The sequence below is a fragment of the Orbicella franksi genome, chromosome 14 (genome assembly GCF_964199315.1).
Source record: "Orbicella franksi chromosome 14, jaOrbFran1.1, whole genome shotgun sequence".
Classification (NCBI taxonomy): Eukaryota; Metazoa; Cnidaria; class Anthozoa; order Scleractinia; family Merulinidae; genus Orbicella; species Orbicella franksi.
Window position 1 is genome coordinate 21,484,520 of NC_138158.1, and position 18,214 is coordinate 21,502,733.

The 18,214-nt window shown below is 37.6% G+C and overlaps 2 protein-coding genes across 3 annotated transcripts in view; one reads left to right on the top strand and one right to left on the bottom strand.

Moving 5' to 3' along the window:
- Positions 1-21: 21 nt before the first annotated feature.
- LOC145468264 (thimet oligopeptidase-like) lies at positions 22-16,376 on the bottom strand. 2 transcript variants are annotated; one of them, XM_081451951.1, is made up of 25 exons: positions 16,142-16,371; positions 15,423-15,495; positions 14,474-14,540; positions 13,705-13,744; positions 13,479-13,554; positions 12,398-12,529; positions 11,437-11,474; positions 10,845-10,957; positions 10,495-10,549; positions 10,216-10,263; positions 9,642-9,758; positions 9,077-9,218; positions 8,562-8,581; positions 7,905-7,970; positions 7,350-7,454; positions 4,541-4,573; positions 3,955-4,029; positions 3,785-3,858; positions 2,826-2,929; positions 2,647-2,729; positions 2,513-2,557; positions 2,356-2,419; positions 1,949-2,016; positions 1,255-1,371; positions 22-286 (listed from the first exon to the last, which is right to left on the bottom strand). In XM_081451951.1, exons 1-25 carry the CDS (start codon positions 16,295-16,297, stop codon positions 203-205), a joined length of 1,995 nt encoding a protein of 664 aa, XP_081308077.1. In that variant the 5' UTR covers positions 16,298-16,371; the 3' UTR covers positions 22-202. The 2 variants fall into 2 exon arrangements, with proteins under 2 accessions (XP_081308077.1, XP_081308075.1); XM_081451949.1 differs by lacking the exon at positions 22-286 and having other exon boundaries at positions 293-1,371; positions 16,142-16,376.
- The window catches only part of LOC145468269 (5'-AMP-activated protein kinase catalytic subunit alpha-2-like), an 11,958-nt gene continuing 10,076 nt past the window's right edge, over positions 16,333-18,214 (top strand). Inside the window, exon 1 of the mRNA XM_081451957.1 lies at positions 16,333-16,507. Within this exon, the coding sequence (XP_081308083.1) occupies positions 16,333-16,507 (175 nt within the window). The remainder of the gene's footprint in view (positions 16,508-18,214) is intronic.

Genomic DNA, 18,214 nt, shown 5'->3' on the forward strand with positions numbered 1-18,214 from the left:
AGGTAACCGTGAAAAGGGCTATTATTTTTTCCATCTGAATAGCAATCACTACACTTGAGACCAAAATTGCTGTCAATGTGTCTTTTTTATTAAATGCAACAAATCCTAGATCTTGTGCGTGGTTTATTAAATAATATAGCTCGCTACAAACCGTCCAACGGTTTTGAAGCTACTTGTAAGAAGTTAACGTTATGTAGATGAGTTATTTTTTGAGTCCTTTGCTTTCTAAGAAAGCGTCCTGGTTAGGCTCACGACCGAGGAAATTCTTCAACATGTCTGAAGCGTCCTGAAAAAAGACAAAAAAGGATATTGAAATGTAGAAATAAATTAATATATTTAGAGAGGAAGCCACGTCAGCTTTAGCTTGTTTCCATGTGGATCCTCTATATCCGGGTCAAATTGGAATTTGGAGATGTTGGTTTTTGTATAGGGAGGAAAACCGGAGAACCCGGAGAAAAACCCTCGGAGCAAGGCAAGAACCAACAACAATCTAAACCCATATATGGCACCGGGCGGGAATCGAGCGCGGGCTACACTGGTGGGAGGCGAGCGCTCTCACCCCTGCGTCATCACTGCTCCCCTATACACATTTCAAAGTAGCAAAAACAATTTTATAAAACTTAAAACAGTCGTGGTTTAGAAATTTTTTATTTAAAGGTCCGGTAATACGGGCAACATTTTTCTTCAACTTGTCTCGCAACATTGTTGCATTGCAAGTTGAAACACATTGTTGCGCGTTTTACGTTTGTGACCAAACGCAGCTTTATTTCTCCGGTTACGCCTTCCTTCCACACTAATCCGTCGCGAAAACGGAGCTTTTCGAAAACGCTCTTCAAACCGGAGAAATTTGAAAACGCCGGCTTTGCGTTTTAGTGTGCACGGAAAACAATTTGAAAACGGAGCTTTTCGAAAACGCTCTTCAAACCGGAGAAATTTGAAAACGCCGGCTTTGCGTTTTAGTGCGGACGGAAAACAGTTTGGAAACGTAGCTTTTCGTAAACGATGACGTTACGATAAACATGATATTCCCCTTCCCAAGTTTCCCCCAAACACAAATCCAAAATGAACGGTGACTGTTGCGTTTTTACATTCCTCCGGCGTAGTGTGGACGGAAAACATTTGATGCGTTTTCAGAGTGAAAACGCCTTTTCCAAATTCCTCCGGCTTGGTGTGGACAGGGCCTTGGTGTGGACAGGGCCTTGGTTTTCCCTGACCGTGGATACCCTGTGCCTTCTCCTCTCGCATATTACTTACCACAGTACCACCTGGCTGTAATATGAACGTTCTGTAATCAATTCCTACTGAAGGATTCATTATTCCTTCTTTCTTAAACCGGGCGTGAAACATATCCATCGAAAACACTTCACTCCACTGAAAAAGGGAAGAATAAAAACACTAAAATAAAGAACACAGTCACAATCACGAGAAATGTCCTCTCCAATATAAGCACATCTACTAAGACACCAGTTAAGCTCTTAGAAATACGCTTATACTTTTGCTGTTAATCTAACGACCGCAGAATTTGTCCTGTTTCGTGTTTCACGTGGTATTTTTAACACACAAGAACTCGTTCAAATACAACCAATCATTTTGGCGAAACAAAATTCCTTCAACTGGCAATAACCTCCATTTCTCCCCGAAAATAATTTCACCACAAGAGCCTTTTCCACAGAACTAAGGTCAAGGCTTATTTCCAGAATTTTGCTGTATTCTAAACCTTCCTCAAATAAACGAATGATGGGGTTGCTATCTTAAGAATCTACATTTGAAATATAAGTAGTCTCACATGAAAGTCAGAGCTGAGCAACTCTGTCAGCCAAGACAAACAAGGTTAAGACCTGCCGATGTGGTTACATTTTTTTTTCCAGTTATGAGGATCACGCCAGTAAGACGATCTATTCAAATGGATGACACTATGTTTTAACGCGATGGCGATTTTTTTTCTTACCAGATATCCATAATATTGTGCGTCATATCCTCCAGCCAGATGACCAAACGATGCCGGCATGTTGGTATCTAGAAGATATATTAACCATTACGGCATCATTACGCATTGAACATACGTTTAATTTCTAATAGCCCAATGGTTCAGATTCAGGAGTTACAAGAGAGAAGCGTGATGGGCAATTGGCCAGAAACACAATTTGGGCGACCCCCTCTACCACTTCAAGTTCCCGGATTAACTGAGTGACGAATGTGAGCTCTGATTGGTGGTTAATGGTTGCCTTTGGACACCAGCAACCAATCAAACGCGCTTACCCAAACGTTCTCAGAAATCTCAGGGCTGGAAATTTGTGCCCATTTTCCCTAAAGTTTCTCGAGTGGTAAATACGAATACAAAGTTCTTACACAAACCTGGTGTGGATGGAATACGGAGAATCTCACTAGAAAGTTTGGCAAAAATCTCTGCTGTGTTTGCCTGTAAGGATTAAATGATATCGTAGTTATAAGACTATCTGTCACACTGGGATCAAAACGCCAAAAAGGAGGAGGACATCACGGTACAGGGCACCTTGGGTTGAGTGTGAATTGTTTGATCAAATGTTGCCAGCAAAATCTGAAAAAAAAAAGAAAAGAAAAAGAAAAGAGTGTGATCTGCCTGACTTCAACGAGCAAACCTATAGACCAGCGCGCATTACCACTTACTTGTCTTAAGTTAAATACACCAGTATTTGCATTACGTGATGCTATGAGTTTTTCAAGCATTTCATCTGGAACAGCACTAGAATCTGTGACCAGAAAAGAAAACCAAAACATACTTTAATGATCGAACACTTGAAGAGATATTTGTCTACCCAGGTCATAAAATCCTACCCTTTCCACACCTTTGTAATGAGCTGACATGCGATGAAGAGGCTCTTTTTCCCAGCACCAGTTCTCCAGCATCTGAGAAGGAGCTTCAACAAAGTCTCTTTCAACATGAGTGCCACTGTAGCAGAGTAAAAAAAAAAATTGAAAACGAGGCTACATTACAAACTGAGCTCTTGCTTAGACGAGCCAGACACTACTGATCCATTCTAGTATAAACTAAACTAATCAACTTCAAGAAATTTTCATGACGATCTTCAGGGTTTCTGTTAATTTTTCAATGCAGGGTGCCAATAAGGAATTCCAACGGGTCAATTTCCACTGTTCCCACCAAATCATTATAAATTTTCCATTAATCTGTCGGGCCATGTAGCTCAACTTGTCGGGTTTTTGACCTGAGAACCCTGACTTCTCTGGAAGACTGGATCTTACAAGTAAGAACAGGGGCAAAAACAGAAGTAAGTTTCTAGAGTGAGCTGGACCACAAGGTTTTGTTCATGCGAAGCAAATATGCTCCACAGTGCTCAAATCCAGTTAACACAGAGTATTAAGCATAGAGTTGTACTCTCCTCAACGTTCTGCCAGGCTGCCTCTGCAAAGAAGTTATCAATACGCAACACACCAGGGTAGAGAGAGTATGTGAGTGTAGACTACGGGTAGTCCGGCCTTCTTTCGCTTGCTCCGTCGAGCGAGACCGTAAATAAAGCGTGAGGGAAAAAATGACCGCGTGAAATCCTGGGGGCTAAACTCGCGTGCTTCTCGTGCCCACGAGTTCCACGGCCATTTTTTTTCTCGCGGTTTTCTTTTGAGTCACGCACGACGGACTAAGCGAAAGAGGGATTACTCGTAGTCTAATGAGAGTAAGGGTTTTCGCTTCTCTTAGGAACACACACCTCTTAATACAGTTTCTGCCCTCCCGCTGAGACCTCTATTGTAATAAAGGAAAATAAATCGTTTCACAGCTACAGACATTCACCTGAACAATGCAAAATCTGTTTTTGCACACAACTGATGCATCACGTGACCAAACTCGTGAAAAAATGTCTCTACCTGAAAGTAACATGTTCGTGTAACGATCAGTAATCATGTCAGTTAATGAGCCGACAAAGATGTATGTTGACCTTCGTTATTCTAAGGGCGGATTACCTCTTGATGCATCAACAAAGATGGCTGTTCTGCAGTTGGTTTGGTAAAGTTTGCTACCATGGCAGCGACGGAATGCTATGATCAGAAGTATACAAGAAACAAGGAGCTCAGTCACGGTGTTTTGAGTTATTTTGGCCCGTACAGAAAAAGGAACAAGGATGGTTAAAGAAGTAGAAAATAAGGGGTGATTGACACGGCTTACAAACAATGAACACGAAAAATTTAGGCTTAACTTTTTATGACGCCCAAACCGTGACATGGCTCATTTAAATGAAACCAAGAATTGTCACACTTAATTATGAACTTGTTGCTCTCAAAGATTTATGATAAAGGCCTGCAAATGTTTGGAGAACAATTTCAGTTCAAAGTTCACAAAAGCGACATGAGAAACGTAAGTAAATGTTTACCTTTCGTGTGGGCGTGTACTGACAATGGATTGCAGAGACACATCATTTTAGAAGCATATTCAAAAAAGCCATAATAAAAAAGTACTTCTCCGCTACTGATCTCACACTATCATTGTTTAGAATGATCTAGATGACTGTTATTACTTATCAGTAGGAGTAAAAAATAAATTGTTCAATACCTGTCTGCTTCCATCAGCCACCAAACATCCAGGCTATAAATGGATAAAAATTTGCCATGAAAAAAGCTTCTACGTTTCAATTTTCAATTTTCTACTAAGCAAGTTAAATATCTTATATAAATATCTTATATAGAAAACAATAAAGTAGATGGTAAAATGCTAACAGCCATAGACTAAATTTTCAAGATCTAATTGATAATAAAAGCTAAAACGTGGGAATAACATATTACAGGTTACTTTTCAAAGTTTAAATACCACAACAGAACACTTATGATGACATTCAATCATGGGCTTGAAATGGACCATGTAATGTTAACAATAATGCACAGCACACTTAGATTTAAATAATAATTGTTTACAAATGATCATAGTCCCTAGAAATCATATTACATTAGAGTACATGTACATGTGATTGAGTTTTACTAAATCATGGAAATTTGATCATAACTTTAATCCTTACAATACATGTACATGTAACAAGCTCTGTTCGAACTTGACCAACGCAGGCACTCTACCCTGGTTAAGCACTTACGGAACACTTAAAGTCAATTCAACGTAATGAAAAGATAATGGTGAATTGACTTTAAGAACTCAACAAGTGCAATCTGAAGTGACCAATCCGAAGGATAAATTATGCATGTGTCAACATCAAAGTTACATACTATCTCCTATGTGGAAATACCACAAACTCCCGCTTATAAACCCTTCCGCTTATTAGCCCCTCTGGTTATAGACCAGTATATGAAAAACGCATTGTGATAAACATTGCTGTACATGAAGCTCATTTCGTGACAATATTTTGAATTTGCGTATACCAATAAGCTTGCCCCCTCCCAATATAAGCCCCTCTGTTTATAAGCCCCTCTGCTTATAAGCCTATCCAAAACCCCTTACAAAGTTGTATAAGCCCAGGGCAGAAAACAGCCAAATAGTCTGAGCACTAGACTGAAGGACTAAAACACCCTTTGCAAACTCAAAGAACTGCACAAAGGCAAGGTGTATTGACTTAGAAAGCTCAACAAAAAGAGTCTTCAACATAACTTAAACATAACTTTAATACCTCATGCAATAGACACAAAACATAACGCTAATTACTTGTTGCAATATTAAGTACATTAATTGTATCTAATTTTGTCTGGAAGCAACACACAGACTAATTTGAAACTGACACTAAACATCTGGCTAAGAGCTAAAACGTTTATATTACTATTACATGTACTTCTCACATTAGATCATATTTTTGAATTAATTTTGGCAACTGATCCCAAACTGGGAGTGAATTGTCTGTGCAGTTACTGCCATGGAATCATGCCAAAAAAACTACCAAAATAAGTTACATATATTTTTCCCAAGACAACTTTAACAGAAAGAGTAAACCCTGGAAACTAAGACTGATGGTAAAACTGAGATCCTGTCTCAGACAAGGAAGTTCTAAGGGGCAGTGCTGCAAAGTGAAGGAGTCACACTAATCTGTATAGTTCCTAAATGGGGAGTACCATCCCCCCCCCCCTGCCAACCCAGACCACTCAATAAACACACATGACAACATGAGCCCTACACACGTTTCCTCTACTTTCACAAGCCTGTAACTTTAGAACTAAGTTATTTTAACTCGTATTCGACCTCTTGTAAATAACCATGTCCAGCACTCACACATGACAACATGATCCCTACACACAAACAAGTTGACCACTTTTCCACAAATTTCAAGAGCCTGTAACTTTAGAACTAAGTTATTTTAGCTCGTATTTGACCTCTTGTAAATAAACATGTCCAGCACTCAAATGATTTTAAATAATGGAGAAGTTACTGTGAGTACTTGAAGACTGCTCTTAAAGTCAATACACATTGATGTGAAAACCAAGAATGTGTCTTGACTCTCAGAACTCAACAAGTCAAGTAAAACACCAGTGTGATGAGTCTGGGAAATTCAGCATACAGATGTACAAGCTATAGTCATCTACATACTTACTTTTGCTATTTATGAGTACTTGAAGACTTGCCTAAAAGTCAATACACGTTGATGTGTAAAACAGCAACATGGAGTGACTCTCGGAACTCAACAAGTTTATACCACAAGCCTAGCTGTTGTGGAGAAAAAAATTCTTTCACACACACTCACATGTATCTCCAAGTAAGGATATGCAGTACAGACCTATCTACTTTCTTAAACAATTACGGTGTGACCTGTATATGTATAATACAGAATCTCACAACAACAACAACAACAACAACAACAACAATTTATTTGTACTCACAATTTATAAAATAATTACAATAAACATTAAATTAGTATAAATTAGTATATGTTTTACATACATGTATATGTTAACACTCCAATTGTCAACCTTGTTCACTGCCAAGTACTTGAAAATTTCTCTTAAATGCAATACACATTGATATGTAACCCAACCACATGTAACAAATTTTGGAACTGTACAAATATATGCACCGCAAATTCTTCATTATCATTATCATTAAACAAACATAGTTAACTAAAAGTTCAATGATTCTGGACGATGAAGTTTTTTGGTGGGACGCTGATGCTTCTCATGTTTGATATTGCTGAAAAGTTGATATATGCTTTGGGATTTGGGAAGCACATAAGTTAGTCTGGGGATATCCTGAGAGCAGGTAATTTCTCCTAAGCCAAAGCTTTGCTGTGAAATTGCTCTCTCATTCACAGCATAGCATTTGACGTGAGAGAAACCAACTGCTCACAGGTTTGTCTGCGTGTAGGAGAAGAACACTATCTATCTAGACCAGTTGGGAATATTTCTTCTTCACCTGCTGCAGTTAACTGACTCACTTGTAATCCAAAGCATGCTGCATGGCCAAACTTGCCTTCCCTTGGGAACAAATCAAGGTAGAAGTAACCAATAATACTACCTGATGCTACGTCTTTCACACTAAACTGTTGCAACAGAAAGGAAGGACAAATCTACATTACAAATCACGCCGAACTCATAATTTATACCCCAACCAACTTGCACTTTCTATTGCTGTCAGTGTCTACTGCCAGGAAAGAGACGGTGACGTCAACAGATTCAGCAGGTCATGTCTGTGGACTGTGATAGCTACACGCAGATTCGATTAACTTTTTTTACAAGATTTGTTATTGACGTTGTAATCACGATTGATGGGCCACACCAAAAAAAATCTTTAGTTAAGTTTTGAACTTCAGAGGTTGAAAAGCGCAATACTTATCAACAGTGCTTCCAAATGACATCACGGCAGTTGTATTGGTGTCCTAAAACAATGAAATGGGACCCGCCATGTTGCCAGACAATGCAGGATCTATGATAATAGTGCTGAACTCTGATCTCTATACAGCAAATAATAGGGAAAAAAAAACGCAATTTACCATTTGGATATCCTTGTTCCAGACATGTGGGTCTTTAATTTCTTCAAAATGCAATCCTAAAAGTTCCTGCAAAAACAGAAATTCAAGAAAATGCCCACGTTTCTTGCTAAACTTCACAGTGGCTACAGTTTTCAACACTTGCAACAATTTTTCTTTTTTACTGGGTAAAGTTTTCCTGTGTTTTGCTCTACAGGATTAAGAGAGAGAAATAAATACTCTGCCTCAATCCACCGTAGGAAAAAAGATGGCGGCTGTACATTTTACCACAATACCTTGTGAACCTAACACAGCCTATATGCAACAAAGAAAGCCAAATTTTTACAATATTTGTTCCTCTACTAAGCACACTGAGTAGCCTCAATTTGAAGATTTCACAACTCTTTCTATACGTTTTTATGAGCGTTGTTAAGGTTTTCTTGTGCTAAGAACTATGGGTAAATGTACCAGTCGCCATCTTTTTTCCTATGGAGGATTCCAGGTGGCCTTATTCACAGGGTGGCCATAAGGCAGGGTTCCACTGTAATTCAGCAATTCTGTTTAAGCACCTTGATGGAAGCTGGATTAAAAAGAGTCCTGTATGGAAATGGTTCATACAGGAAGACTGCACAATAAAAGATACAAATCTGTTAAAATTAGTATATACATGTATATTTTTACCTGGTAAATATCCAATAAACCTGAGGGGGAAAAAGGTACACACTGATTAACATCAAATACGTCACTGAAGATGTGAAAATTTGTGATCTAAGTGTACAAATAATCAGTCACATTTCACATGTACTGTAAGTTGTGAAAGTAAAAGGGTAATCTTGGTCAAAAGTTTGAGGATGTTATTAAAACATATTGCCAACAAGTGGTCTTAGTCTTCACCTTCCCCTCCCAACATCCACATGGTTAACAGTCTAAGCAGGGCCTAAGATTTCATGAGTCAAAGGGGGGGAGTTTGGAAAGCTGAAGGATGACTCAACACTAAACACAACTTAACACTACAGCTGTAGTTCACAATTTTGTCAAGTTCGCCAAGGACTTCCGCCCTTGTTTCTAGCCATGTAAACACAGAGGTTTCAGTGTTTAAGTCCTCAAAAGTTGCTAAACAGGAGCTAAGTCAATGAGGGTTCTCCTGCTTAATAAATTTAACTGCAAAAAAATAATAATAACAACTCCAAACTTACCTTTGGTAACTACATGAAGAGGAAAGTACTCTTTTAATTTGTTTTGATCCACTGCATAGTTCTTTTCCTCAACCATGGTCATGTAATATCTCATGTCCCAGTAGTTAACCTTGCCATCATAGTCATGGCCCAATTCCTTGCACTACAAAAAAAAAAAAAATTAAAATAAGTAGACATTAAAAAAATAATAGCCATCTGAACAGAATTGCCAATTAAAGGGCTCAAAAAAAAAAAAAAATGAACTCCAGCTTGCCCTTCAGAAAGGTAACTCTCAAATTTTGCTTGCCCTGGGCAAGTCTTAATTTGCTCTTCATTAATTTAGTTGGCCAATGGCATGTCCTTGCCCTTGCCCATTAGGCTAATGAGAGTGAAAAGTTACTTGCCCAGGCTGCAAGGAAATCTACTTATCCCAGACAAACAGACAGCACTTTGTTTGAGTCCTGTAATTAGATACAGAATTTCTATTAAGTACCTGTTCTAAAATATAGATAAACTGAATAAAGTTGTGTACCAATTACCAATACATGTATTACTGCATCATTATAAATTTCATATATTAGGTTACCTCAGCCTCCTTTAGACGTAGCATTTCTGATAAATCGGCCTCTCCAAGAGGTCTTAACTTGGTACACAACTCTGCTAGGAAACTGGAAACTGCTTCTGCTGTTTTGGACATCCGTAACTACCAGTAACAAGAAAACAGTTGTACTAAAATCTAGAAACATTCTTCAGCTAAAAGTATATAAAAAACACAAGCTTTTGATTGTCTTAACTACAGTCTTCGATGGGAGAAATGGCAAAAGGAGCTGAAAATTCTAAAATAATATTTAGAATTTTTAGCACCTTTTTACCATTTTCCCTGATGAAGACTCTAGTTAAGACAGTTAAAAACTTGTGTTTTTATACATTTTTAGCTAGAGAATGTTCTTAGATTTTACCAAGATTTATCCTGGCTGCAGCCCTTCTAAACTTTCAAGAAACCAGTTGATTTAGCACATGTACAATAAATGAGCTAAAGTGTTGAAATATGTTCCTGCCAAGATTACTGATTCAGCTCAACTCATCACATGTATACAAGTAGATCTTTTTATATTTTTATTGTAAAGAACAAGCTACATTGGCACTTAAGTTAGTTTTACCTCTGTAATATAGCTTGCATGTGTTGGATAGCCAAGAAGGTCTGCCATCTATCACAAAATAAAATATACCTCAGTCATGATCTTTTTAAATTAAAGTGTTTCTCTTGATAACAAATCTTGCAACATGAAAAACTATTTGAAGAACTTGGTTGTCTACCATTCATTTTACTTCCTTGTGGTTAATTGCTGTTTTACTGCCTTCACTCACACTTCAAAATCTTTGACTGCCTCGAGTATTTAAATAATGAGGTTCGAGAATACAAGAAATGCACAATGTACCTTTTGTCTCAATTCCACGAGTTCTTCCAAAATAGGAGTGTTTTCCTGGATGCATCTAACGAAGTTAGCATAAAATATTAAATCTAATGTAGAATGTTAATCTAAATTAAACCACGTACAATCAATATTACTATCTCTTTCCGCCCCAAGAGTATCTTCAAAATTCTTTGCCACTCCCTTCAAATCTTTCCCCCTCCCCGCAGCGGTGCAAAAATCAAATCATACATTGAACTGCACTAAGAAAAAGTTCAATGTTGATATTTTGGGAATTTACACACATCATCCAATGAAGGAACCATTGGGACAATGAAATAAAGGAAAAGAACAAAGCATCTTGATGTAGCTTGTACCTCCTGTTGAAGGCATATTCCATTCTCTGTCTGGTGTGAGGATTGGAGGCTTTTCTCATTATTGGAAAGTAATGAGGGTACTTGAGAGTAACTTTGCTTAGGCCAGCATCTGTCTGCGCAAAATAATGAAAAATACATTATTGAGAATGAGAATCTGTCATGTTATCATAAAGTGAGGAAGACCTAATAAAAACTATATAAACATGTAGAGGGTCAGCTGAACAACAACTGGGGCAGATAGGGTCATGGCAACACAAAATGGAAAATATCAAAGTCCAGGAACTAAATGATGAGAGGAAATCTGTGGATGCCCCTTTGCTCCTCTATGGAATAAAGAGGGTGAGAAACAAGAATGTTAGCAGCCAGCTGCTACTATTGATAACCAAAATACATATTTAAAAAAAAATCATCATGTACTATATGATCTCAGCCAGCTAATCTGCCGGCATATCTGTCTGATTCTTTACAAAAACAGAAGGTAAAATTAGCTGCCTACATCAACAATGCAGTAAAATCACACTGCATAAATCACAACTTTTTGACACCCCTAAGAATAACATCATACATATTCCATTCACTAAAATTAATTTACCTTTTCTAAGCTGTTAATAAAATCATCTGGCAATCCAGCTGCATGTTAGAATAGAAACAAAAATAACAAAAACAAAAAGCTTAATGTATTTTTGTCTTTGCCTTTAGCAAATAGACACAATGACTCAGCTTTTTCACTCACCGAAGTTTCAGCCGCTAAAGTGCCTGCTATCCTGAAGAAATTTGTCTCGAAAGAAGTGACTTTGGAGGCCACCATTTTGAACAGTACTTGGCAGCCAGGCCGAGTTTATGAATGTTATTCCATCCGACTTGGGAAGGAGAAAAACCTGCAACTGACTTTGCATCCTTCACAAGGTCCATAAAATGCATTTTTTTGCAAGCAATTACCCACTTCCCTACCTTCACTGCTTTTGAACATTTTCAGAGTTTAGAGCATGTTTGGCCCAAAATAATACGGTTTCAGAACAGCCATAGCCCAGAGTGGACAAAATGGCTTGGACAGAATGATGTCATGAAAACACAGCCTGGCTGCTGAGCACTGTTCAAAATAGCGGCAACAATGTCGAATTTTTGGCTTCTTTGGAGACAAATTTCATAAGGAAAACCTACACTTAAGAGGCTGAAACTTCGGCGAGTGATTATTAAACTCAGTGCAAGGTTTTTATTACCGTTGACAAAAACAATACGTTTTCCGGAGTGACCTTCCCCTTTAAGCAGCACGCTAAAGTTCAATGTTTACTTCTCAGTCATATTAACTTCACAGAAAGTGGCCAGCAAATTTAGCTGAATTTGCTTCACAAAGATAACATATTTTGTCAGTTGCCAGCTCTTATTGAAACCTCCAGTTTGTGAAAGTATACTTTCTCAATTTAACCAATGATGACTCCACTTTAACCTGTCATTGGAGAAAAGCAGCTCAGCTAAATCTCAACATCACATAGTTACAAAGGGCAGGTGAGTGCTACATGTACACTGGTTTGAAGTGTCTACAGGAGACATACCCAATTCTTCCTTTGTAAGTTCTAAGATTGTATTTTCCTCGTTTAAATTCTTGTTGAAGTCTATACACAGATTGCTCATCCGAGTCTTGATTGCCTTTATTTCTCCTTGTACTTCTACAGGTAAATGAAGACCTGGGAGATGCATCACACGTGGAAAAAAAATGTACACATACTGAATTAATACAACTGCCAATTAATTAAAAAAAATTCCAGAACTAACACAAGTTCTTGATGTAATGATGGTGTGAACAAAAAAAGAAACATTTAACAATTATTTTCACCCTGTTTTAAATACATGAAGAAAGTAATGAGTATTTTCTCATTCCTTTTCCTTGTATTTTCTCCATATAATTTTCATCAGTTAGGTTTTAGTTTTAAGAAACACTCATGAATGTTTGGGAGAACTCACAAAGGTGTCAGAAAACTTACCTCTGGCTAATGCACCTACTGCATTTCTATTAAACAATAATTAGATTGTGTGGTTCCAGAAAATATCCATACTCCCTCCCCGAAGGGTTTTTCCAGTTTGACCCCTCAATCCTCAGAATTTTCCATTCCAGGGGGCTTCACGGTACCCCCCCACCACCCCCTGGAATTTCCATGATTTTTCTACTTGGCCCCCCCCCCCCCCCCCTAAACCTAGGAAATTCTGTATCCATATAAAACAAGACTTAACTCATTAATTGTAATAAAATTTAGCCACAGCTGTTTATAACTACATTCTGGACAAAGACGTACTTTTTCACGGTAGACTGCAGACGCAACACATTCCTTCACGTCATGTGTACCTGCACTACACTAAAGCTTTTATTCAATGATTCAGTTAATTACAACACTCAAGCAGCCTGCATGTAGATCATTCCTAATTTACATCCAGCAATATATTGTACAGTAGCTGGCAGCTGCTAACCTCATGCGCACCTTTATGGTGGGTTAGGAATCTAACTTCAGCATATTATATAAACTTGTTGGTGTGATTTGTACACATGTAAGCTGTTTCACAGAGCACCTTCCCATTTCTTTGTTCTCTTATGTTTAACAATCTGTTGCTGGAAATTTTCTGTAGACATGAGAAACATACCATCTCTTTTTCCATGTTTAATTAACCTCTCCAAAACACGTACAGCTTCAGGAGACAAGGGTTCTTTATGTCTCTCCTGTGTAGAAAGATGTCCAGTTTATATGAATCGATGAATTATCTACAGCTACTAAATAATTTAATTGTTGACTATTCTAAAAACCAAAACAGTTTATCCACAAAATTTTTTTATCACAAAACATTTTTAGCTCTTAGATATTTTCATTACCTGAAAAGCCACAAGATTGTCAAAGACATCCTTCCGCATGCTGGAAATTAAAGTGAAAAAGAAACATTTACTTGTAATATCATTAGTTTGTAATGGTGATAAGTACTTAAAGGAGCTCAGTCACAGTGTTTTGTCTTTTTTTTTTTGGCTATATACAAAATCTCCTTTAAATGGAAGGAAAACTAAAAATAATAGTTTCCTAAGATAGAAAAACATCAAAGAGATAGTAACAAATCATAAAGGAACAAGGATGGTCAAGGATGGTCAAGATTGACACCGATTGCAAACAACGAATTTGCAAAATTTAGGCTAAACTTTTCAAAATGTGCAAACCATGACTGAGCTCCTTTAAGAACATAATTCTTGTCCCCAGAGAACGCAATCCTTTTGGGAAATAATGATCTCTGGCCAGAGACAGATCCCTATCAAATGTTTTGGAAATTATAACTGGCAGAATAGTATGACAATGCTATTTACAGCATCATCCAATTCAATACTCTTTCTGTTTCATGCAAACACTGTACTCTACAGTGTTTCAAGCAAACACTGTACTCTGTACTCTTGTTCCCAGAGAATGCAATCCTTTAGGTAAATAATGATCTCTGGCCAGAGACAGATCCATGTCAAAATGTTTTGTAAATTATAACTGGCAGAACAGTAATGTTATTTACAGCATTATCCAATTCAATACTCTTTCTGTTTCAAGCTAACACTGTACTCTAACCTCTCAAAAGTGTTGCACTAAAAGTCATGTTATTGTTTGAAATACCTGACTTCCACTTCAAATTCCGAAAGTTTTTTATCAGCTTCAGTACTGGCCGTTCTGATGTCTTTGTCTAAAATAAAATGTTAGGTGAACAAAATTAATGTCATCACATAATTTTTGCAAAGGATTATGTACAAATTCTTAATCTTCCAGTCCTCCCTTCTCTCAGTCTTAACCTACTGATCACTCACATTTAATTTGATCCCTCAGCCACCCTCCCTCTTATTCCACCCTCAGCTGCCCCTTGGGTATTTAACAATTAGCAGAATTACCCCAGAAAGTTTACGGCCAATGATCTGACTGACTGACTTAGGTGTTATTCCAGAAAATATCCATACCCCTCTCAAAGACCTTTTTCAGTTTACATCCCCTTTCCCTGAATCCCTCTGGAAATTCCAGTTTACCATCATACTTTCCTTTAAAAATATTTGTATTTTGAGACCCCAGCCCCTCTCCCTTGGAATTTCAATATTCCTCCACAGGGTATGTAGGTATGGAAATTTTCTGGAACCACAAAATCCATACATTGCATTCATGACAAAATAATATAGAACCATGTTATTTCCATTGGTTTTACTTTCACAAGTCTTTCTATTTAACAGTAACATTACATGTAAGTGCTCAAGATTTCTATCGCATGATAGTTGACAAGAGTGCAGTGCGAGTCAACTATCACACATAGAATTTAAGACCAAATAATCTAATGTTTTAGCATAAATCTATATTTAGTCACTCAAAACTTTATCTAAATCTACCTCACAGACACTTCAAAAACGCAGAGAAGCGGCTGTCATTCCTTTAACAAGTGCTTTGATCATCATAATGTAAATTCTCTTTGCTCACTCCATCATTATGTGAACAGCACGTGCGTTCTTCAGAGCTATAGAAAGATGATTTTTAACCAATCAACGCACATATTTTTTCTGGGTTATTTTCTAAAAGGGATCAATACCTGTGGAGACATGCTGTGGAAAATCCAGGACAGACTTTGCGGTGTGATATTCAGCGGTATCATCACACAAGGCCTGAGTAAACAAGAATGAACCAGTGTTATAAGTCAGAACCCATTAAATTTAAGAAAACTCAGGTACCTTATTACTCTTACAGGAGTTTAAAAATAGCTCAATCTTATATTTATATTGGCAAACTTTGGTTTTACATGATCAGGGTTTATACAGAAGTTGCCCACTATCTTTCGAAATCGGGGAAAAAAATTCACAGATTATCTTGACCTCCCGTTGTTTCTGCAGTAAAACCACTTTCAGGTACATTAACAACTTATTTTTTTCATAAAAATGTGTCCCTTCCTAGCATTTTGAAGTAGGCACACGTAGATCAGTTCTAAGAGCCTTTTGCCACGAGGAAAAGATACTCGATGGTGTCTTCCAAGGGAAAATAAGGCATCGTGCTCAAACCAGGTCTCTACAGCAAAAACAACAGCTAAGAAATTTTCGACCCTTCCATTGGCAGGAACCAAACTTTCCACTTAAACTTTGCACAATCAGAACAAAAGCACCATTCGGGGTTGGCGAATTAAATAAAGCTCACGCCCTTTCAGACAAAACATCACGGCGATTTGCACGGCAACACGACTGAAAAGCAAAGAGCTGGCACGTGCATAGCTCGTGAAATGTGATCTGACTGACAAAAAAACCAACACGTTTACAGTACCTTCAAGCAGTTTTCGTAAGTCAGTTGATCTGGTTTCAGCGCGCCGACGGCGTCGTAAACTCTCTTCGATCGCTCGATGAGTTCGTCTGTCCGCTTAAGGATTTCTTCTGCGGATAAATCCCACCGGAGTTTCACGCCCTCAACGCCGGTCGCCATATTGTAGAACCAGTTAAATTCATTCTTGGACCACAATGCCTCGGTTGCTTGCAAGACGCCGAAGCAGGAAAAGCAACAATGATCACGTGACTCCTTATCCCAACATGGCGGCGAAAGAGCGTAGAGATCAAACTTTGATCTCGAAACTGTGTATCGGGAACTATGTGCTTGGAACTACTTTGGGTGTTGGAACATTTGGGAAAGTCAAACGTAAGTATTCCGAGGATTTTCTTTGTTTAGGCTACCACAGATGAAGGAATAAATTAGTTCGTGCTTGTTTCCACGTACGCAAATTTGCACGTTTCTTTACACTTGCAAGCCCGCCGGCCTGTTCTCAAAACTCGAATTCTCGACTAACGCGAATTCATGAATGTGCAAGGGAATGTAGTGATATGACAATTATTTAACAACGATCCAAGAGAAATTTGTTCGCTCAAAGCCTGAAGTTATGTTGAATTCGTATTTTTTCGGCGGCTTTACGCGTCACTGAAATGCACAACTTGCAAAGTGTTAACGATATTCAGTTGTTTACTATAAACTCTGGATTCCCAGCTGAGACTTTCTAGATAGCGTAATTCTCACACCTTGGCTTTAGTTTTGCAGGCGCACCATTAATTTAACTGTAACTATTTGGGATTTTTTTCACTTCCAAACGCAACTAAAATTGTCAGTATAAAGTCTGTGGACTTTGACCTTTTTGGCAAACTTTCCTTGAGCTTAATATTTGTCTCTGAGTCGCAACATAGGAACTGGTTTTGCAGCAATTTATACTTGGCTTAATATTTTTATTACTTTCATATGTTTGTTCGCTTGTTATTTTGCAATCAGAATATTCAAACTGCTATTACCTATATTGTAGCAGACACTCCACCTTTAATTACAAGCCTTGTAGAGGGGGGCACTGGGGTTTGCGGTATTGCGGCACTGGACAATTTTTCTTGTGGTATTTTGGTAATTTTAATTTCAAAATGCGGTATTGCGCTATTCTCCGAACCTGCAGGATGCGGTTTTTTAGCATTTAGGAAAGTATTAAAAATTATCCTCCTAATCCTTCAACTTTTTCCGAGGCTTTACCAGTTTCTGATTGGACATTCCTGACTCGTGGTAACAGTAAACTGCAATTCCTTGTGTTGCAATTGTGAAAGGGTTTGTTATATTTTGTTAATTATTAGCCAATCACGCCAATGGGTGTCACTTATTTTGTCTAAATTGAAAATTACCTGTCCTAACGTTCATTAACAAATTCTTAACTGTTATTTCCATTTTGTTTGCTCTAAACGTTAACATACAGAGAAGTGGTTTCAGTATAATGTCGCATTTCCATTCAGTATTGAAGTATTACGGTATTTAGGGATGTTTTTTGCAGTATTGTGGTGTTCAGAAACCCCCCCCCCCCCCCCAATGTCCACCCCTTGTATATTTTAAACTAGTCTGCAGTCAAATCTCTGGAGATGATTTTAATGACAGCTGAGAACTGTAAATATCAGTTGGTCATCAGAAAAGGGCCGACCAAAATTTGTGCCGTGTCTGGCACCATCCTAACCAGGGATGAACATGAAGTCTGGCTAATCATTACTGCCAAGTATTTTTTTCCAGATAAATTAAAATCTCCTTTGAAGAGAGCAAATTTCGACGAGAAGAGAACTTTCTTATACGCTCCTTTCTCCACTTTATATTGCGCTAATAATATTATGGATCAATTGTATCAAAAGAAAGGATACAAAATAATGCAGTTTTGAATAACATTTCTGTTTTGTCTGACCAAGAAAATATATATATATACATATATATATATATATATATATATATATATATATATATATATATATACATATATATATATATATATATATATATACATATATGTATATATATATATATATATATATATATATATATATATATGTATATATATAT

Bases quoted from the DNA above. Each gene is read 5' to 3' on its own strand.
- LOC145468264 (XM_081451949.1), bottom strand. From the start codon at position 16,297: ATGGCGACCGGCGTTGAGGGCGTGAAACTCCGGTGGGATTTATCCGCA. The intron at 10,550-10,844 runs GTACAAGCTACA...TAACTTCGTTAG, and splicing joins GAATATGCCTTCAACAGGAG to ATGCATCCAGGAAAACACTC. The intron at 9,219-9,641 runs GTAACCTAATAT...TTTTTTTTGTAG, and splicing joins TACGTCTAAAGGAGGCTGAG to TGCAAGGAATTGGGCCATGA.